Here is a 22,880-nt window from a genome sequence, read left to right as displayed (position 1 = left end):
GGAAATTTAAACCTTCTTTATCTGACTATGAAGGCTATAATGCCACAAGCATAAACCTAGTCTGAGAAGGAAATAATTATTTTTGAGAGAGAAAGATCGCTCTAAGCAACAGTGATTTGCGTATGAGGGTCAGTGAAGGGAGACTTTGGCCTGAGTGAGACCGAGACCTAGTGAGTAAATTTGGGAATTTGGTTCAAAGTGGTAATTCGGTGCATTAGGAGAAAGAGGTGCTTGAGCTAAGGTTTACTGCAAGAACTAAAATGTGCTGTGTGGGGAATTCGGTGAAGGGCAGCGAGGAGGTGATTTTTCTCTTCTACACTTTTGAGCGTCCAATTTTTGATTTCCACTTTGCAGCAGAAGGAGTAGATAAACCAGTAACCGGTATTATTAGTTTTATCAGTATTGTAAAGTTTTCTGGCAATGCCAAAACCTATTGGAAGGTGTAGGCTTTATTAATTCTGATTAGTTGACTAGCAATTATTAATTAACACATATTGGAGAGGGCAGGGCAGGTGATGTGCTGTGATTGTAGGATATTGGAGCTTCTGGCTACCGGTGTGATCCAGGGCAAACACATCTGCTATAAGCGTTTGTGGCCACAGGAACTTCGGCTCTGAGTCATTAAGCTGGCATCAGGGAGGGGGAAAGTTACCGGGACACTTTCTTCCAGGAGGAGGTCACATCCCTTGGGATAGAGTCTTCTGACTTGGTCAGGGACAGGAGGTGTGGCTGCAAGTGAGACAGGGAAGGGGACCCAGAGGGCAGGAGTGTGGTAGCCTTGGCCCTTGCAATTGCCCAATAGGTTTGAGTTTTTTTTCAGCTTGTTTGGATGAGTGGAGGCTGCAGGGTGGATGAGCTAACTGGCCATGACACCATGGCACAGGAAACCTTTCAAGTGCAGCGAGTTAAAAGGAATGTAGTGGTATTAGGGGACAGTATAGTCAGAGGGATTGACGCCGTTCTCTGCAGCAAAGCGCATGAGGCCAAGTGGCTGTTGCCAGCCTGGTGCCAGGGTTTGGGACATCTGCTCAGGGCTGGAGAGAAACTTGCAGTGGCAGGGGTGGGTGGGGGAGGACCCAGCCGTTGTGGTCCATGTTGGTACCAACAACATGGCAGGACAAAGAAGGAGGTTCTGCATAGTCACTTTGAGGAGCTTGGCACCAAAGTAAGAAGCAAAACCTCAAAGGTCATAATTTTTGGATTATTACTCGAGCCATGTGCAAATGGGCATAGGACAAATCAGATTAGAGAGATGAATGCATGACTCAAAGACTGGTATTGGAGAAGTGGGCTCCGGATCATGGGGCACTGGCACCAATACTGGGGAAAGTGGGGTCTGTACCGTTGGGACGATCTGGACCATGCTGGGACCAGTGTTTTTGCGAGCCACATAACCAGGGAAGTAGAGAGGGTTTTAAACTAAGTAGTGGGGGCAAGGGTACAAGTTTAGGAAGATATGGTAAATCAGAGTAGAGACAAGGCAAAAGAGAAAGCTATTATTACAGGAAATGAAAGACCGTGACAGGAAGGGATAGAAAATACAAATCTAGCAGTAAGTTAACAGATGAGACTAAAGGTAATAAAAAGAATAAAAGGATAAAACCAAAGGCTCTGTCTGAATACACAAAGCATTTGAAACAACACAGATGAGCTGAGAGTGCACATAGAAATAAATAAGTACGATTTGCTAGCCATTAGAGAGACATGGCTGCAGGAGGACATGGATTGCGACCTGAATATTAAAAGACATAGGACATTTAGGAAGGACAGGAAGCGAGTAAAAGGTGGAGGGGTGGCTCGGTTAGTTAATGATGGTATTAGCACAATAGAGAGGGATGACCCAAGTTCAGGAAACCAGGATGTGGAAACTGTTCTGGTAGAGATGAGAAATGGTAAAGGCAAGAAGTCACTTGTGGGAGTCCATGTACAAGCCCCCTAATATTGACCATATGGTAGGATGGAGCACAAAGGAAGAAATAATGGGAGCTTGTCAGAAAGGCACAGCAATAATCATGGGAGATTTTAATCTACATACAGACTAGAAAAGTCAGATGGGCAAAGGTAGCCTAGATGAATTCATAGAATGTTTCTGGGATAGTTTCTTAAAATGGCATGTTCTGGAGCCAACCTGAGAACAAGCTATTATCGACCTGGTATTATGCAATGAGATGGAATTAATTAATGATTTCATAGTGAAGACGCCCCTATATAGCAGCAACTATAATATGATTGAATTTTGCATTCAGTTCGAGGGAAAGTGAGGTGAGTTCAAGACTGTTTTTAAATTTTTAAATAAGGGTATTTATGAGGGCATGAAAACAGAGTTGGTTAAAGTAAATTGGCAAACTAAGTTAAGGAATAGGTCAGTACAGATGCAGTGGCAAACATTTAAGGCGATATTTCAAAATACACAGATACTATGTATACATAGATACATTCCAACGAGTAAGAAAAAGTCCAAGGGACGAACACACCATCCGTGGTTGGCCAGAAAGATTAATGTTAGCATCAAACTCAAAGTAAATTTTGCAAAGATAGATGGAAGGCCAGAAGATTAGACAGAATATAAGGAACTGTAAAGGATGACTAAAGGATTAATAAGGATGGAAAAATTAGAGTATGAGAGAAAGCTAGCCAGGAATATAAAAAAGAAAGTAAGAGTTTAAATATTTTAAAAATAAATGAGTTAACAAAGTGAATGTTGGCCCTATAGAAAGGGAGTCTTGAGAATTGATAAGAGTCTTCACTATAGAAGATACAAGTAACATCACCAAGGCAGCTATAAATTAGGAAATGGAAGGGAGGGAACTCGGGAAAGTTACAATCACCAGAGAAATTGTTGGAGCTACTGCCTAATAAGTGCCTGGATCCTGATGGACTTCATCCTGCGGTCTTAAAATGAGTGGCTAGTGAGATGGTTGATGCATTGGTTTTAATTTTCTGAAACTTCCTGGATGCAAGGAAGGTCCCATTAGATTGGAACATAGCAAATGTAACTCTATTATTCAAAAAGGGAAGGAGACAGAAAGCAGGAAACTACAGGCCATTTAGCTTAACATCTGTCAACGGGTAAATGTTAGCTATTTTTAAAGAAGCTATAGCAGGATACTTGAATAAGTTCAAAATAATCGGGCAGAATCAACATAGTTTTGTGAAAGGGAAATCATGTTTAAGCAACTTCTTGGAGTTGAGAAAGTAATGTGCTGTGGATAAAGGTGGATGTCCTGTACTTGGATTTCCAGAAGGCATTTGATAAAGTGCCACCTCAAAAGTTATTGCGGAAAATAAAAGCGCCTGGTATTGGGGGTAACATATTGGCATGGATAAAAGATTGGCTAGCTAACAGGAAGCAGAGTAGACATAAATAGATCTTTTTCAGGTTGGCAAGATGTAATGAGTATTTACAATTTATATAAATGACTTGGGTGAAGGGATGGATGGGATGGTTGCCAAATTTGCTGATGACACAAAGATAGGTAGGAAAGTAGGTTGTGAAGAAATAAAACTACAAAAAGATATAGATGGGTTAAGTGAGAGGGCAAAATCTGGCAATTGGAGTATAATGTGGGAAAATGTGAAATTGTCCCTTTGGTACAAAGAATAAAGGAGAAGCATATTATCTACATGGTGAGAGATTGCAGAGCTCTGAGATGCTGAGGGATTTGGGTGACTTAGTGCATGAATCGCAAAAGGCTAGAGTGCAGGTACAGCAAGTAATTAGGAAAGCTAATAGAATGTTATTGTTTATTGCGAGGGAAATTAAATACAAAAGTAGGCAGATTATGCTTCAGTTATACAGAGCACTAGTGAGACCACATCTGGAATATTGTGTCCAGTATTGGTCACCTTATTTAAGTAAGGATGTAAATGCATTGGAAGCAGTTCAGAGAAGGTTTACCAGACTAATAGAATGGGTGGGTTGTCTTATGAGGAAAGGTTGGACAGGCTAGGCTTGTACCTGCTGGAATTTAGAGTAAGAGGCAGCTTGATTGAAACATAAGATTCCAGAGGGTCTTGACAGGGTGGATGTGGAGCAGATGTTTCCTTTTGTGGGAGAATCTAGAACTAGGAGGTTACTGTTTAAAAATAAGGCCCCACGCATTTAAAATGAAGATGAGGCAAATTTTTTTCTGAGGGTCGTGAGTCTTTGGAATTCTCTTCCTGAAAAGGCAATGGAAGCAGAATTCTTTTTTGAATATTTTTAAGGCAGAGGTGGATAGATTCTTGGTAAGGGGGTGATACGTTATTGGGGGTAGGCGGGATGCAGATTAGAGATTGCTATCAGGTGATCAGGTTATTAAATGGCGGAGCAGGCTCAAGGGGTTGAATGGCCTACTCCTATTCCTTGCTCAAATTTTTACCATAGAAACATAAAAAATTCGTGACACAGAAGAAAGGCATTTGGTCCATCATGTCAGCTGTTGTACCATTGCCAATTGTAGGTTACAGCACTTATGCATATCCAAGTATGTCTGGATGTTATGAAGTTTATTGTCTTTCACTTTCACTCTTTCAGGCAGTGAGTTCCAGATCCCCACCACTCCCTTCGTTGAAAAAATGTCTCGACTGCTGCCAGTTCCTTTTAAACCTGTCACCTGGTTATTGATCTCACTGTTAACGAAAGCAGGCCCATCCTATTCACACTGTCCACGTCTCTGCCAAACTTTATACACCTCAATTAATTCTCTCTTCAGTCTCCTGTATTTCAAAGAAAACAATGCCATCCTACCCAAAAGAAAAACTGACAACACTGGAAATACTCAGCAGGTCAGGTAGCATCTGTGGAGAAACTGAGTTAACGTTTCAGTCGGTGCCCTTTCATCAGAAGTAAGAAAGGAAGGAGAAATGTAACAGGCTTTAAACAAGTGGGAGAGGGTGGAATAACAAAAACAAAGGTCTGTGATTGGATGGAGAACAGGAAAGATTAAGCAACAAAGGGTTTCATGGTGTAAAAGCCAAAGGGAGTGTTAATGAGTAAATTAAAGAAACAAAATATGTATCTCGGTGAGGTGTGAATGGCTGGGTATCAACTATCTGAGTGAAAAGTGACGGGATAAAGAGAAAGACGTGAGAAAAACCAAACCAGCAAAAAAAATAAAAACAGAGGCAGGGGTTATGATCTAAAATGGTTGAACTCCATGTTGAGTCCACAAGTCTCTAGAGTGCTGAGTCGAAGATGAGGTGCTGTTCCTAGAGTTTTGCACTGAGCTTTATTAAAACATTGTAGCAGGCCAAGGTCAGAGTGGGAGCAACATTGAGAATTGAAATGACAAGTGACGGCGAGTTCAGAATCATGGAACAGTGGTGATGTGCAAAGCAGCCACCAAGTCTGAGTTTGGTCTCCCCATCTGTACAGGAGGCATCTGTATTGTAAGTAGCAAATATAATATACTAAATTGAAAGAAGGTAAGGTAAATCGCTGTTTCACTTGGGCAGAGTGTTTGGTGCTTTGGATGGTTAGAAAGGAGGAGGTAAAAGGGCAGAGGTGCATCTCCTGTGCTTGCATGAAAAAGTACCATAGGAAGGAGGAGGGGATGTTTGGGAGTAACTGAGGAGTGGACAAAGGTGTTGTGGATGGCACAGTCCCTTTAGAATTCTGAAAGAGAAGGACAGGCGATGATCTGTTTGGTTGTATCATGCTGGGGTGGTGGAAAGGGCAGAGAATGATCATTGAATGTGGGGGCTGGTGTTGTGGAAGGTGCAGAAAAGGGGAACCTCATCATGGTTTGGTGGGGGAGGAGTGGAGGAATGAGAGTAGAAGTGCCAAAAATAGATCAGACATGGTGGAGGGCCCTGTTAATGATGCTGGAAGAAGTCCTTGGTTGAGAAAACAGGAAGACATGTTGGAAACTGATCCAACTTTCCAATTTCCCTTGAGCTTTTAATTTTCTGACCAGTCTACTATGTGAGACCTCGTGTCAGTCCATCCAATCCTCCTTCAGTGAAAATTCTCATTCCTGCCAACATCCTCATAATCTCTTCTGCACGGTCTCTAGTGTGACCACACCCTTCCTATATTGGGATGACCAGTACTGTATGCACTAATCTTGCTGTAGTTTATACAGCTCTGGTATAACCTCTCTCTTCTTATATTCTATGCCTTGACCAATAAAGAGAAAGTATCCTGTAAGTGACCTTGACCACCTTATCTACCTTTCCCTACCTTGAAAGATCTGTGGAAATGCACTCCAAGGTCTTTCTAATTGTTTTTAAAAATGTGCCTGCCCCAACATTCCATGATGTAAAGAGTTTGACTTTGGATTAGGTTCAACTATGATGTTTGCCCTTTTCTCTTTCCCATTAGTGAATATCAATAGCTTGCAGACATTGAAGTCCAGATTCACAAATAAATATAGCCACTTCAGCAATATACATGGGGTGTGCCTGATGCCTGAGTGGAATGAAATACCCTTGCAAGGAGTTGATGCTCTTGGAACGAGTTCATAACTTTAGGAAGGAAAGGCAGGAGAAAGATGGCATAAAGAAATTTTCAGGTAGTGAAGACTTCCAATAAATCATAAATGACCAGATCCAGTAACAAACACAAAAGTTATAGGAATTAATATGAACTCTGGAAAGTTCTCCCTGTCTAGTCAATGGCAATAAAATTTCAATCTGTGGATTTGTAACTCAAATGATGGTGTTTCATATTGAGGTAGTGCGTAACTTGAAATTTGCATTATTTATGCAATCCAAAAGGTCCCAGTTCTTAACTGTCAATCTTCGTTTACTGCTGGGGTTTTGTCCTTCTGTTCTTCTGCAAGATGGCAGTAATTGCTTTTCAGATTCAGACCCTGAATTCTTGATCACTCATCTTGCAAGAGCAGTTAGCTGCTCTTGGCTAACTATCAAGAGGTAGAACGGTAGAAGCCCACTGGGGATGCAGTGCCAGTATCTCCAAACCTTTACTGGACCTTGAAATTTATTTTAATTGTACGTGTGAAGCAACTTCAATCGATGGAGGTTTCCTAAAGGAAGCTACATCCACATAAAAATTAACATTGAAATCCAACTATTTGTAGGCAAACTGGGTTTGAGACAGGGGTCAAAGATAAGTGAAGTTTTGTTGTATGGAATCTAATGGAGTTTTTTTGCCTTTTTATTTGACACTGATATTCTAGAACCTGTACTTGATTCTCATTCTGATGACATTCCAGGTAACGTTGTTGTGTTGTCATTTGCTAAATGGTGTTTGGTTTCTCATTCTGCATCCAGATCATACTCTCTCTCTTGGTCACTTATAAACACTTTCAAACACTGTAGCTTGCATTTTTGAAGTATTGTTTGCTTTTGAAATATTACGCTATATTAGACTGGCATAAGTCGAGCAATGATTGAGCAGATATGGTATATCTGGTTGTCTCAATAAGCTTCTTTCCCCATTAACTTATTTGAGAGCCTGAATTGATTTACATGTGGGTTGTGTCTGGTAGATAATAAATTTTATCATTGGTCTGGAGTGTGGCGTTGCACTAAGTAGCTCCTAAGAACCTAGACTTTGAATGTTTATTTCATAGGGTAACATTTTCCTCCTCTACTTCCACTTCTTCCCAAGGTGAAGAATCTTCAGAGTTGATGGTTCCCTTTAGCTATAACTAATGCTGCTCTTGGCTAACTGTCAAGTGGCAGGACTGTAGCAGCCCACTGGGAAAGCCGTGCCAGGATCGCCAAACCTCATTAGAAAATACATATTTTAGCCCACTTCATTCTATCAACAGCTTGCTTCACTACAATATTTGGATATGGGTTAAATCTCTTATGTTTAGAGATGATCGGATGGCATGCCAGGGCACCAATCTCAACATAATTGTGAAATAGATGGTGGAAGAGCAACATTCAAAGGAGCTGGCCTCCTTAATGATGACCAGCTTACATTGGCATTGATGGGTGGCAGAAAGTGCTGGGAATCGGTCACTTGTCTTTGGTGCAGTTCTGCAGTTTGGGAATAAAGTGGGATTTGGTTCAAAACTTCAAGTGAAAGAGGTACTCGAATCTAAAGAAACTGACCTATCCTTTACCTTGCAGATGTTGACAAATATGCTTTGGAAACTACATAGTTACAATATAAAGAATTGCTACCATGTTAAAATGTTTGAGGTTTCATGTTGGATCACTTTTAATCCTCTGCATACCCAACAAAAGAAATTGAAGTCCTCTTTCAAATGTCTCTTGAGGAATGAGTATTTTTAAAAAAACAATTCATGGTTGGAATCATCTTTTAAATGCAGCCAGTGTCACCATATGCCAGAAAATTCCACTGTCAACGCTCCTGTAATCTGGTAGTAATTCAGGTTGACCTCACATCAAAACACTAGTGGATTGCATGCTGTTTATTCACCATGGGCTAAATGTGAGTGGTTATTGGGTTATTTGATTTGAATTGTAAGATTTAAAGTTTTACAGAAGGGGAACGGTAAGATGGAAATTGATTTTTTTCTTTCCCTTTATTAAGTACCACGCTCGACTCGTTCAAGAACACAAGCCACACTGGAAATGCAATTTGTGCCCAATTCAAGACCAGAAGTAGAACCTGTAAGCTTCAGGAACATTTCCACGGGTAATGGGCATGTCACATGCCTGATTTTCTTTTTAATACTTAAGTCTCTTTAATACTGTAATTCTCAAGTCCACATTCTGTTGGCGTGTCGTGATATTGAGTAGAATGTTTAATTTTTCTGAGGTGAAAATGCTTGCCATAGTTATAGCCTTTTCAATTGTGACCTGTTGGATAAATTTTATACTTTTGAAAAATTCATGTTTATTTCTCCCAGTAAGTTCTGCATTTTTATACCTTAACTTTGTGGTTTTCCTGGGTCTTGAAAATGCTGTAGCCAAAGGAATAGACAGTAGTCAAGCCTTGATCATGGCATTTGACATTGACTGTCACCACATTAAAACAACATTAAGCTGGTCAAGTAGTTCCAAAAGATGGCTGAGGTGGGGTAGGTTATCCATTGCAGGTTTTTGTTCTGCAGCACTATGGTTGGATTGCCTCTCGCAATAATACTACTGTGTTCCATCGGTCTTGAACATAATGGCATTTCTACAGCATTGCTTTCTACAATAATTGCAGTAACACAAATAAAACCCAGCTAGATGAATTGAAATGTTAAGCAGAAAATGGCTATTGGAACCAATTGCTTTTAGGTCAAGAGGCATGGAGTTGGGGTATTGTACCGATAACTTCCACAGCCAGATGCATTCAGTTTGAGTGTTAGGTACCCATTATACATTGAGAGATGTTGGACATATATTTTGGGAGGTGGGGATAGTGAGATTTGCCTACAATTGGTATTGGTCAAAGCATGTTGCTAATTTCAACTGAACATTTATTCCTGGCAGCTAAGGTCACTAGCAATCTATCACCTAGCAGTGAACAGACTTTGAATTCTGTTGCAGGAAGAAAGTCTGTCTGTGTAAGAGAAACTGAAAAGCTGAGAAAGCAGCGTGAAGATAGACGAACTCAGCTACAGGAAATACGGGAAAAGCGTGGACAGGTAGGAGCCCATTCATACAATAAATCCAGACATGGTATAATAAATTGCATCTTAGGTGGACCCTGTGTATTATTTGGTGTTTTTCTGTTAAAAAGATCAGTTAGTAATTCAAATGTTCACTATTAGGTGGAGAGCACCATTTGAAATTTTAAAATGAAGAATATCAAGCCAACATTGCACCTGTTTTCTTTTTAGATTTCAGAAATGCAAAATGATTTTTTTAAACAGCAAATTGATATGTTGGGCATATGTTTTCCTGTTGTTTGAGAGTGCATTTTTCTTTTCGTGTAGCACTGTGATGTTACGATCTTTGTGTGTTTTGTATTCTCTCATCCATTTCCGGAGCAGTGTACACGTTGTGCAGTATTTATGCAAGTGAATTTTTCATGATTCACCTTGTGGTACACCTGTCTTGCATCAGGAAATTCTCCTTGGTTTAGTACCATTTAGTCACAACCCCTTTCTCATTTCCCCAAATATGACGAGTAAAACAGCACCATGGTAAGTTCTGACATGAAGCATGAAATCGTGTTTACAAACCTAGTTTGTAATGTTCTGAAGGTGGCCAGTATTGTCTGCAAAATGACATTGGAAGCCATTCAGTTCATAATGAAAGTTTCCTGTGAACCTGTACCTCTGTTTTAGCACTGATTTAGTTAGTGCCCTTTTTATTATTTCATCAGATGTGAGTGCACTGACAAGGCCAGCATTTATTGACCTTGAGCAGGTGATGATGGGCTGCTGTCCATCTGCTGTAGGTAGACCCACAGTGCTGTTGGGAAGGGAGTTTAGGTTTTTGATGCAGTGACAGTGAAGGAACAGCAATAATGTCCAAGACAAGATGGTGTGTGGCCTGGATGGGAACTTGCAAGTGATGCTTTTCTCCCGCATCTGCTTCCCTTGTCCTTCTAAGTACTAGAGATTGTGGGGGTTTGGAAGGTACTGTTGTAGGAGGCTTGATGAGTTGCTGAGTGCATCTTATAGATGGTACACACTGCACATTCAGTCTAGGCTTGATTACAAATAAATTAAACCATTTTAGCAGCTACAACTAAGTATAGGATTGAACAGTGTTTTTAACTTATTGCAGGAATGTGAAACGGGTAATCCAAACTGGGAATTCATGAAGATGATTGCAGAACTCCGAACTACTTTAGACTCTTATCAACATCTGTCTACTTCAGACCCTGTGAGTAATAATCTTGCATCATTCAAATTATGCTCTGGAGGGACAAAGAGCTGCTCTCCCACTTCTGGGACTGATGGTCAGATATAGTACACTTAACAGTTAGGATTATTTTAATTAGTGACGCCTATTCAAAAGGGGGATCCAGCCTCCACTGCTTTCTGGAAAAGAATTACAAAGACTAATGACCTCCAGAAGAAATTCCTCCTCTTCTCCTTCTTAAGTCTGCCCCCAGTTCTAGAGTCCCCCACGAGAGGAAACATTCTCTCGGCATCTACCCTGCAAGCCCTTTGTATGTTTCAATAAGATCACGTCATTCTTTTAAAAGTCAATGATTATAGGCCCAACCTCATCAACCTTTCCTCATAAGATAATCTCTTCATCCCAGGAAAAACCTAGTGAACCTTCTTCGAACTGCTTCCAATGCAATATCCCACCTTAAGTAAGGAAACCAAGCCTGTACACAGTACTCCAAGTGTGGCCTCACCAATGCTCTGTACTGTTGTAGCAGGACTGGTCTACTTTTATACTCCATCGCTCTTACAATAAAGGCCAAAGTTTCATTTGCCCTCCTAATTGCTGTACCTGTGATAACTTTGTGCTTCATGTACAAGGATACCCAGGTCTCTCTATACTGCAGCATTCTGCAATCTCTCTCCATTTAAATAACCTGCTTTTCTATTCTTCCTGCCAAAGCTGAGAGCCTCACATTTTCCCACATTATACTCCACCTGCCAAATTTTTGTCCACTCACCCAACCCAACTATATCCTTTTGCAGACTCTTGTATCTTTTCCATTTATAAAATTACAGGTAAACTTGTTGATTCAATTGAAAAGGTGGATAAGTAAGAATGGGAAACTGTGCTTGCGCACCTTGAAACTAGCTTTTTGAATTGATTATCCTCTGGGTTTTGTTGAACTAATTTGACCTAATAATATTATGCAGTTCATGGTGTAAATTTTAAGTGCATCTTGATCAGGTTCAGTTTGGTTTTAAAAACAAAAAAGTAGTTCATTTCTTGAAGGTAAAGTCCTGCACTAATCTTTTAATCTTGTGTATAGAGGTGATGCAGGCAAAACCCAGGGGATTCTCTTCCTGGGAAAGGACTAAAATTTGGTGGTGCTCTTGAGCTGTCTTGTTAATTACTTAGAACTTTCTGGTAATTACATGGTGCCAGTTTCAAGCTGATTTTAAAGTATTGGAGTAACTGCACTTCAAAGTGGGTACAATATGTGGTGTAGCCAGCTTCACTGCTTCATTATACTTGGTTTCATATTGGCACCATTTCATTGTAATCAGGATAAGTAATGGGAATAACATTAAAACAATCAAGATTTTGTCATACTAGCTTAACAATGGAGCGGTTTTGGCACTAAATTAACCTTTTTAAATCTTTCAGGTTGAGTTGCACAAAATATGTGTCTGTGTCCGAAAACGACCTCTCAGCAAAAAAGGTGTGTTATCAGACATTATAACTGCTGCATTGTAGAATTTTTCTTGCACCTTTTGCAGCACTGCTATATCTGTGGGGGTTCAAAGTGCTCAAAATGTATGGTCAATTCTTAGTGCAGAGGATGAGTGGAATTAAAGCCAGTTTTTAGCCTTTGGGGCTCTTTTGGCAATTTAATAGTAAAGGGCAGAAACTGAAACTGTAGTATAAAATCATAGAACTGACCCAACTCAGAAGGAAGCCCTTGAGCCTGTTGTGTACATGTCAACACTCTCTGTAAAAGCAACTCACCCAGTCCCATTCTCCTGACTCTTCTCTGTGGCCCTGCAATTTTTTTCTCAGTTATCCAATTCTCTTTTGAAAGCTTTCATTGAATCTGCCTCTACCACGCTCCGGCAGTGCATTCCAGATCCTAACCGCTTTGCATAAAAAGTTTTTCCTGTTGCTGCCTTTGTTTTTTTTTTGCCAATTGCCTTAAATTGGTGTTCTCTGGTCTTTGATCCTTTCGATTCTATGGGTACGGTTTATCCTTATCTACTCTGTTCAAATCCCTCATGATTTTCAAAACCACCTGTCGAATCTCCCCTTAACATATGGGATGTTCTAAAATATGACGTAGATGATGATGTGCCACTGCACTTGTCATGTTAGACTTTCAAACGAGAGGTTGAGATCATGCCTAAGAGCTACAGGCCTGCTCTAACCTGTTTAGAAATAGGACTAATAAAGAAGCGTTAAGTAGATCGAGTATGTCTACAATCTATCTAAGAAGCAAGTCCTAAGCCTAGAGTCCAAGAAATAAGGACTCAATCCCAAAACTAGTGATAGAGACATCAGTGTAAAACACACACCTGTGTTTTAGAAGGAGCCACAGAATAAAGAAAGCATCAAAGAGCAGCTCAAGAAATTTCAGCAGTAGAAAGGAGGCACACTGGAGAGAGGTAATGATGAGCTAGTCAGCCCTTGACTGCCTTGAGGGCCCACAGAGAGGACAGCAGTGGGAGATATGGAAAAGCCATTTTCTCTGGTACCCAGCAGCGTCAAGGTTTTTTGCAAAAAATAGCCAAAGCTTCAAATTAGTTCTTTTCTTTATGCAGTAGGTCTAGTAGCAGATGATGATCTCTTAAGGCGTGGCGTGCAGGAGTCCACCGCAGATTTTGAATCCATTATTAAAGCCTTTAAGAACTTTATAAATCCATTGTGCTAGCCCCTTAACGAGCAGGCAGTCCTGTGTGCGAAGCAGCCCCAACTCTGAGCGCACAACCAGGTTATAGTTTGTGGCTACATCGAGGCTTCCCATGACTCCGTAGATTGGGAAGGCCCATGGGCAGCGGCCCCACCCTAAAGAAATCCTGCCAAACAAACCAGAGGGGTGGGAAACTTCATGCCAGTAAACTTTTTGAGATGCTTGCGGTTGTGTCATATAAACCTGGCATGGGCACCAGGACTGCCCAGTGGTATGCTTTCAGGATGGCAAAATAGGACATTTCAAGTGTTTCTATAAATCCAGCCATTTTGGTCAAAGTCACAGACCAGTGAATATTTACGATACACATTCCTTCCAAGAAATGGAAAGCCTAGAAAATGATGACCCTGTAGAATTCTGAGGGGAAGTAGGTAGTCTTAAATCCAGACTACTGGTCAGTCACAGTCCAAGTTCAAGACTTTGCTTTTTAAAATTGATAAAGGACCTCGACTGGCTTCAGTAGATGACCTTTATCCATCAAACATCCAGTTACAAGTTTCGGGTGGCGTAGACCTTCCAATCAAAGGCAGGATTGTTGCTGCTATTAGCTGCATGGAGTGACAGTTCATTGACTGTGAAGATCAGGGAGAATCAATGTATGTCCTTGTTGAGTGGTGATGTTGACGTATTTATAGGAATCCTGGAAAACCCAGATGATCCGTACCATTCAGGCAACTCACTATCTTACATGTAACAGTCTACAGCTTTTTCTTTAGAACCAATGGAACTTCAGCCATCAGAAGCTGAAGCAATTTATGAACTGCTCAGCAGTAAGTTCCTTTCTTTCATAAAGACGCCATCCACTGGACCCATGGCAGACAAGGAAGTTATGAATCTCTCAGTTCTTCATGAAGTAAGACCAGAGGTGGAGGATACAGAAGGCACTGCAGTAGACAGTGACCATCCCCATGAAGACCTACTGGACCTGAATTGGCTCTTCTAGAGAGTAACAAGGAAGAATTTTTTGCAGTACTGAGTGATCTCTTGCAGGTTGAGGCCCTAGAGAATGTAGAGAATGATTCATATTTCCCATTGTTGGATGTATCTTGTGACATCTGTCTCCTTGGATGAATCAGCTGTGCTTTAAGTTGCTGAACAGCATTCAGATCTCAGTTCCACTTAATCTGCCTGTGTATTATTATTTTATCTCCTGTTGTTCATGAAAAGTCTTCCACAGAGAACGCTTTGTCTGAGTTCAGGTTAGTCCATAGAGGATCACTGTTCAAGAGTTGCCCTTTGCCAGGGTAAAAGTCAGTTGGCACCCATATTTCACTCCCAGCTGAAAGTTGTCTGTCTTCAGAGCAGGAGGCCAACACACAAGTTGCAGCAAAATCTTTAGCAGTTCTGAAGCTGCAGAATCTGACTACTGACTAGCAGTCTTGTACCAGAGTTGATTGCCTACAAGAAATTCCTCTCATTACAGAAGATGAGGATGTCTTGTCTCCATATTCTCAGCAGTTCTTCCCATAGTGGAGCAACCTCGTACATAGAGAAGTGTGGCTTTCTTACCACAACTTACAGAAAGTAGATGGTCCTCTTGAAAAATCATTGGGAAAATTGTCTTTTCCTGATAGTCTTACAGGAAGTTGGTCATTTCTTTCCTTCATTGTCTAAGTTCAGTGAAATCTGAGTTGAAGCTCATTTATTCTTGAGACTGGGGACAGTATGGAAGTGATGTACAGGGTTGAATTTCCCAATCCTTTATGAAGTGGATGAATTCTTCACCTGTGAACTGAGGGTCATTGTCACTCATCACATTGTCTGGAATTCTGTAACGACTGAAGTGTACTTTTAGGCATTCTACAATTTCACCGCTAGTCATTGAAGTCAGCTAGTCTAACTCCCAGTAGCCAGAATAATAGTCTACAGTGACAAGATAATCAGTTCCTGCTATAGTGAAGAGGTCTACTTCCAGTTTCATCCATGTTCTATCTGGGATGTCGTGTCATTAGTAGCTCTATAGCTTGCTTATCTTGGTACAGTGTTACAAGCACTGCACTGGCTGATGTGGCCCTTGATTTCATTGCTCATATTTTAGCCAGTAGAGTGCTTCTCTTGCCTTCCTCAGACTCTACTCAATTACCTGATGGCTTGCATGGATTTTCTTCCTTGGGGACAATGACTGTCTTTCCTTTGTATAAGATGCCATCTTGGGCTGTCAATTCACGCTTTAGCCAAATATGCTTTTGTGATGACCACAAGTGTGTCCTTAATGCTCTTAGGCCATCCTTTCATCGCTTTTTCTTGGAGAGTTCATATCCAGTTGAGTAGTTCGCTTGATTTGAGCAAGATGCTTATCTGTCAAATTCAATGTCTCTGCTGGGTTGATGACTTCCAGAGTATGTCAAGCTGCTGCTCCACATTGAATCTGGAAGTTTTCACATTCTGTTGTAGCATCCTCAACTTTCTTCATAATAAGGAGTGCTGCTCTCAACAGCATGTCAGCAACGTACACCTGTTTCCCTTGCTTGTATGTCACATCCAGATGATATCGCTGTAAACAAAGTAACATTCTTTATGGATGGGCAGACAGAGATTTGCGAAAGATGTTTTGAAGTGGCTTGTGTTCAGACTCCACGATTACTTTGTCTCTCCTAAGCAGATATTAATGAAAATGCTCGTAAGCAAAGACAATAGCCAGGTGCACTTTCTTGATCTGAGCGTAGTGTCATTCAGTTTGTGTTAACGCCCTGGATGCAAATGCGACTGGTTGTTCTTGCTGTGTTAGGGTTGCTCCAAGTCCTGTCTCTGGCATTAAGCTGCATGGTGATTTCATCATTGATACCATAGTACTTCAGCATTGGCATTGTCTTCAATAGTTTTATCCAATAGATTTTAATGAATGCTGCTTGTTCTGTGCCCTAAGCTGCACATCCTTGGTAATGAGATTGCGTAATGGTTCACACTCCGATGACTAATTTGCTAAAGGTTTTGCTAAATTACTCACGAATCCAACAAATCATTGCACTGCTTTCACATCTCTTGGCTGCTGCATCGCTGCTACAGCTCTCACCTTGTCTGGATCCGGGTGACGACCTTTTGCTGTCAGTACGTGACCTGTGTACTTGACTTCAGGCATTTTCAATTGAAATTTTTTTTCTTGTTCCGCTTCAGTTTCATCTGGTGAGCTCTCTCTAGCAGTCATATATTAAATTCTGATATGGCCAGCTGTGGCTTTTTCCACACCTATAGACTAGCAGATCATCCATTATGGCTTCAACTCCAGGAAGATCATCTGAATATCTTTCTGCATTGATGATCTTCTATAGCTGTGAAAATGCCAAACGGCACACACAACCATCCGTATCTCCCGAACAGCGTCCAGAATGGAGTTAGAAAGCTCTTGCTTTCATCCAGTTTCACTTGTCAGTAACCATCCTTTGCATCTAGGGTAGTAAAGAGCTTTGCCTTGGCAAGCTGTGGTAAAATTCCTTCGATGATTGGCATCCCTTCAGCGCTTTATTTAGATCTTATTGGGTCTAAGCATACTCTCAGCTTTCCAGGTTGTTACACTGCTACCATGCTGCTAATCCAGTCTGTAAGTGTTATCGCTTTCTTGATTACTCCCTTCTTTTCCAGCTCTTCTATCTTTTTTAGGCTTTACTTTAGGGCAGCTCAACTGTTTTTGGCAGATGCTGAATTGGTCTTACACTCTCATCTACTTCAAGATGATATTCACCAGGAAGACACCCAAACCCTGTAAATACACCTTTGTACTCTACTGGGATCTGTTCAGCAGTCAATGGTTTTGTGTGCTGTGGCACATTGTAAATCTCCCTTGGCATATTTAGGTTTACCAGTCCAAGCTTTAGATTTGACCTGGCTGAAATAAGTGGCTTTTGAATTCCACCTATGATCTGGGACTCTAGATCTTCATCCTTGCTATTGCATTGGACTCTTATATTTACTTGTCCTCTCGACATAATTACTGTGCCATCAACCTTACATTTGAGAGCTTCATTTTTGAATCACCATCTTGAGCCACTTCCCACAGATCTGCGATGGTCATGATGTTGCATGACGCACCAGTGTCTGTCTGACAGTTCATGTTCACTTGATGCTCTCCTCCTGCGGTCATCATTCTAACAGTCACAAACCACCTATCACCGATTGACCTGACACGGCCAACCTGTTGTATGGTGTATAGTGATTAATCAGCATCTGCGGCTGATATCTCTTCAGTAGCCATCTGTGTAGGCTTCTTTTGCTTCTTTCTAGCCAAACACTTCTGTGCAAAATGATTTGGCTTTTTGCTGCTTTCCCCAAGCTGGACAATACTTCTTTTCCTGTGTGATGCCCTCTGCAGTATTTGCATCCCTTTCTTTGTCCATGTTCGCTCTACTCTTTTGGCCTGGAATGTTTATCAGCATAGTACAAAGCCTGGGCTGTTGTACCATAAATATGCTCTAGCTGATGATTCACAATCTCGACGCTTCTGCATATGTTGATCAAGTTCTTGAGAGTCGGTTTCTTCTTTCTCAGGAGATTTGCTTTCACTGCAGGCTCTCTTATGCCTAAGATAATCTTATCTATAATGAGATCATCTTTAAGTTGCCCGAATTCACAGGATTCTGCGAGCTATATTACTGCAGTCATATACTCATCAATAGAGTTCTAATGTTGGACACAGTGTTTATTTGTTATGTTCACTTAGGGTTCAAAGCATGCCTTCAAAGCTTTCAAAATCTCTGCAGTCTTTTTTTTTCATCTTTAGAGAGATTTAGGTGGAATATAATTTGTAGCAGTGCCTCCCCAGCAATGTTAATTGTTGCCACTTGTATTTGCTCCAGCTTGTTAATTAAATCTGTTACAATCTCGTAGTTTTACCATCGCAAGTGGAAGAACAGCCAGTTGCGCCGCATATTGCCTTTCATTTTGACATGACCTGAAGAGGAAACTTCAGTCATTTTGAGACTCATCCGTTGATCCATCTGCAGGCTCCTACCTTTTTTTTTTTTCTTTTTCAGTGGCTTTATTTATTTTGCAGCTCTGAACATGTGTGTTCCTCTTTTTGTAGCTGTACTTCCATACAGCTATTCAAAACTCAATCTCAGCTCCAATTTTGACACCATGTTGTGAGCTCAGAGTAGTGTTTCTAGTACGATGTTGTTATAACTCAATGTCATGTGACTCTGGCAAGTCAGGTAGGACCTTTAGTACATGATTGTATTTCAAAACCCAAACACAGCCAGGCTTATCTTTTTAAGTCCTAAGTTTGAATGTGGTGAATATTGCAGTATTGCGTAAACTTGGTATGGCTTCTTGCAATTTTCTGGAATTGCATAGACTCTTGCAATATAGAAATGAACCATTTGGCTCAACAGGCCCATGCCAGTGCTTATGCTTCACACAAGCCTCTTCTCACCTTATTTAATTTCACCCTATCAACACAAGAACAGGAGTAGACCATTTGGCCCATCGAGCCTGCTCTGCCATACAGTTTGATCATGGCTGATCATCTATCTCAATACCACTTTCCTGCACCTGCCCCATATCCAATTATCTCCCTAGCCTCGCGCTCATGTGCTTGCTTAGCTTTCCTTGAAATGCATTTTGCTGATTGTTCAATTCATTGCCGCATGCATTCTCAACACACTAAGTAAAGAAGTTCCTCCTGAATTACTTATGGGATTTATACATTTACCTTGTACTTGTGGCCTCTACTTTTGGGAAATTGCTTCCCTGCTTCTACTATCAAGCTCCTTCATAATTTTAAAGACCTGTATCAGCTCACCTCTTAGTCTTGTCTTTTCTAGAGAAAAGGGCCCTCAGCCCATTTTAATCCATCTTATGGTTGTACCCCCTCAGTTCTGATATCATTCATGTGAATCGTTTTTTACAATTCCTTCAGTACTTCAATGTCCTTCTTTGTAATATAGAAGCCAGAACTGTTTCTAAAGTGGAGCCTAATCAATATTCTATAAAGTTTAATATAACTCCTGTTCCTGAGTTCAATGACTAGAAATGAACCCATGCTTTGTTTGCATTTTTATCTGTGTTGCTACAGTTAATGATCTGTGAATCTGTACCCATAGGTCCCTTTTGTGCTTTTGCCCATTCAGACCTTTATTTTCTGACGAATAGGTGGCCTATCTTTTCCTCCTGTCCTGACATCACACTTGTCTGTTTTGAAATTATTTTATTGTTCGCTTTAAGTTAGTTAATGTCATCTGGTATTTTGTTGCAGTTTTTCTCTATTGACTATTGTCGCCAGCAACCTTCCATCTACGCAAGATGGTGGGCATGCAGCAAATCAATCCACTGAGGATGGGATAACTTAATATGGTGCAATTTTGCTGATCACTGAAAAGACCAACACGTGAGGGCCCGGTCCTACCACAAGTGTCACATATGAAGTGGTTATCTGGTATCTTTACGGATTGTTTTCAGTGTTGGCACCTGTTGCCAAGCCACTGTAGTCACTGACCATGGCACACTTCAGCCCTCAGGTGATGTCGCCATTTTCTTCTGCCATAAGCTAGTGTCTCCCAGGTGTGAAAATCCTTGTTTTGGGCCTTCATGTCATGCTTGCAAGCATCCTTTGCATCAGAGCTTTTGAGTGTCCTTAATGATCTTCTGGCTTTGACTACCTCGCCATATTGAAAATCCTTGGGCATGCATCTATTGTCCATCTTCCACCCTGTGATAGCCATGGCATGAAGGCCCACAGCAAGTGTACATAAGATGGCACTGATTTGACTGAGAGTTCTATTGACTATACCCCCAATTTACTGTTACGTGCAAGTTTTCATGTACTCCGATACTTCAGTCAAAATCATTTAGTGAGCAAAAATGATCCCAGCACTGATCTCTGTGGAACTATTTCGCATGTTCCACCTTTTAACCCCAACTGACTTATTTCAACTTTACAGCTAGTTTACTATTCATTCTGCTATTTATCCCCGGAATCCTACTGTTCTAACAAGTCTGCTATGCAGTATCTTATCAGAGTCCATTTATATTACATTTATTGTAATACCCTTGTCCACTCCTTTGTTACTCCTTTTGAAGAATTCAATAACATTGGTCAAGCATGACCTTTCTTTTGAAATCCTGCTAAACTTGATTATATTTTCAGTTTCTGGAGCTTTAATTGAAATTGCTAAAGCAGCAATTTGTTTTAAACTATTCTATACAATGGAGTATTGCAGATCTATCAGTGCAGAATGCAACAATGTTACTGTCCACTCACCTGATTATTTCCCAGTCGCATATTGCAGTGATTTGTTGGCCATAATCATTGTATCAGTCATTCCACCTGAATTGAAGGAGATAAAAATAATTGGAATATTTTGTCTTTTTAAGTGATGAATCTAGATTGAATTTATTTTATTGCTGGCATTCATAGGTAAGATGTCATCATTGAATACAAGGCCTTTCTTCTGAACAGAAATACCTAATCAAGACATCTTGCAGAGTTGAGGAAAAGAAAATTAATGGGGTGTGGGTAGAAAGTTTCAAAACTTTGTTGCATAACACCTAGCAGGTACTTGTGTAGAAAATGGGGTAACATTTTATCTGTGACCCTGACCTATTACTAAATACTACAGAATTTTAATAGGCTATTATTTAATGCAATTCTAAATTGGCTAACCTTAAAAGTAGGCATAGAGCTGGATTTGATTTCCAAGATAAAGCTATCAAAGTTCTACCTTATTTCTGTACTTTGGCTCCCACAGAAAAGGCAAAAAAAGAGATTGATGTAATTACAGTTTCCAGCAAAAATGTAGTTCTGGTACATGAGCCAAAGATGAAGGTTGATCTCACCAAGTATCTGGATAACCAACCCTTCAGATTTGACTATGCCTTCGATGATTTTGTTACCAATGAAGAGGTATACAGGTAATTTAAATTGGTTTTGGAATTGGTGTTTCAATATTACTAATGTTAGCTATCACTTGAAGCTTTCTCTTAGGAGGGGTAACAATTACTAGATTTTATTCTACAACAACAACTTGTATTTATATAGCACCTTTAAAGTAATGAAACGTCCCATAGCACTTCACAGAAGTATTTTAGGAAAAAAGTATGATACTGAGCAGCTTATGGAGATATTCGGTCAAGTGGCCAAACATTTGTTTCAGGAGGTAGGTTCTAAGAAGCCTCTTAAAGGAAAGGGATGTAGGGAGGACATTCCATAGCTTGGGGCCTAGGCAGCTGAAGGCGCAACCACAAATGGTGGAGCAAATAAAATTGGTAATGCGCAAGAGGCCAGAATTTGAGGAATGCAGATATCTTGGGGATGGAAGCAATTACGACGATGGGGAGAAATGAGACAATGGAGGAATTTGACTCCCAGTCAAGCAACGCCTTGTTTTCAGTGTAGTTCAGCAAGTGCAGGTGATAGGGATACAGAACTTATTGCGAGTTTAAGGCATGGGCAGCAGAGTTTTGGTAACCTCAGGTTTACAGGGGGTAGAATGTGGGGGACCAGCCAAGAGTGCATTGGAATAGTCAAGTCTAGAGGTGACAAAGACATGGCTGAGGGTTTCAGCAGCAGGTGAGCTGAGATGGATAAAGCTGGGTGATGATACAAAGATTGCAGTCTTGGTGATGACACATGGTTGGAAGCTCATCTCTATGTCAAATGTAATGCCAAGGTTATAAACAGACTGGCTTAATTTCAGACCATTGACAGGGAGGGGAATGGAGTTTGGAGCAGTGACTGAATACAATGGTTTTTGTCAAAACTTGGGAGGTGGTGGTGAGAGAGAGCTGGGTGTAGTCACCACTCATGTGAAAATTAGCAGCGTGTTTGGATGTATGACTGAGGGGCAGTGTGTGCAGAACAGGGCCAAAAATAGATCCTTGGGGGACACCAGAGGTAGCTTTTGGGAGCAGGTAGAGAAGCCATGAAGTGGATTTTAGTAACAATGTATTTCAGACAGTTATTTCATAAAATAGTATTTTTTTTAAAAAATGCCAGTTTAACTTGGGCTGGAGTTGGTTAGTACACGAACTGCATTTTAACTTGCTTCATAAATCTAAAGTTGAAGCTTCCCTTCTTAGGTGGTTACCTCCGTTGCTTGGTCAGAATAACTTGTCAAATGCATTTTTTTGGTATTTTACTGTTGCATGGTATCCATTTTACAAACTTAGCTCAGGTGTGTTCACCCTAGATTTTGTGCTATTTTTATTCCATCATTAAATGGGCTTGCTCCTAGGAAATCAAGAACCAATACACTAATGTTCCTGAGTGAAAGCAATTGCAGTACTTTATAAACTGGGTGCTGGCAAAATGAACTACTTGCAGAAGAAAAGAAATTTATACCAAGAAACTAATTCAGCAGGATATAAATTGGGGTGGTGCATTTTAGTAGGAAAAGTAAGGACCCTTAGAAAATAACCTAAGTGGGATAGTGCTTAAAGGCATCTTTGGGCGCAGATGCACAATTACTAAATGTAGCAGTGCAGGTTAACAAAGCCATGAAAAGTGTAAACAAAACACTAGGGTTAATTTCGTGAGGATTCAAAATCAGAAGTTGTTAAAGCTGTATCT

General features: G+C 40.6%; 1 protein-coding gene across 3 annotated transcripts in view; it reads left to right on the top strand.

Annotated features, from left to right (window-relative positions):
- The window catches only part of kif2c (kinesin family member 2C), a 95,170-nt gene that overhangs the window by 47,752 nt on the left and 24,538 nt on the right, over positions 1-22,880 (top strand). For all 3 annotated transcript variants that reach the window (XM_041207884.1, XM_041207883.1, XM_041207885.1), the window contains exons 5-9: positions 8,453-8,557; positions 9,400-9,497; positions 10,588-10,686; positions 12,085-12,139; positions 21,061-21,223. In XM_041207884.1, the coding sequence (XP_041063818.1) occupies positions 8,453-8,557; positions 9,400-9,497; positions 10,588-10,686; positions 12,085-12,139; positions 21,061-21,223 (520 nt within the window). The remainder of the gene's footprint in view (positions 1-8,452; positions 8,558-9,399; positions 9,498-10,587; positions 10,687-12,084; positions 12,140-21,060; positions 21,224-22,880) is intronic.

Source organism: Carcharodon carcharias, chromosome 16 (genome assembly GCF_017639515.1).
Source record: "Carcharodon carcharias isolate sCarCar2 chromosome 16, sCarCar2.pri, whole genome shotgun sequence".
Classification (NCBI taxonomy): domain Eukaryota; kingdom Metazoa; phylum Chordata; class Chondrichthyes; order Lamniformes; family Lamnidae; genus Carcharodon; species Carcharodon carcharias.
This window is presented reverse-complemented; position numbering and strand designations above follow the sequence as displayed.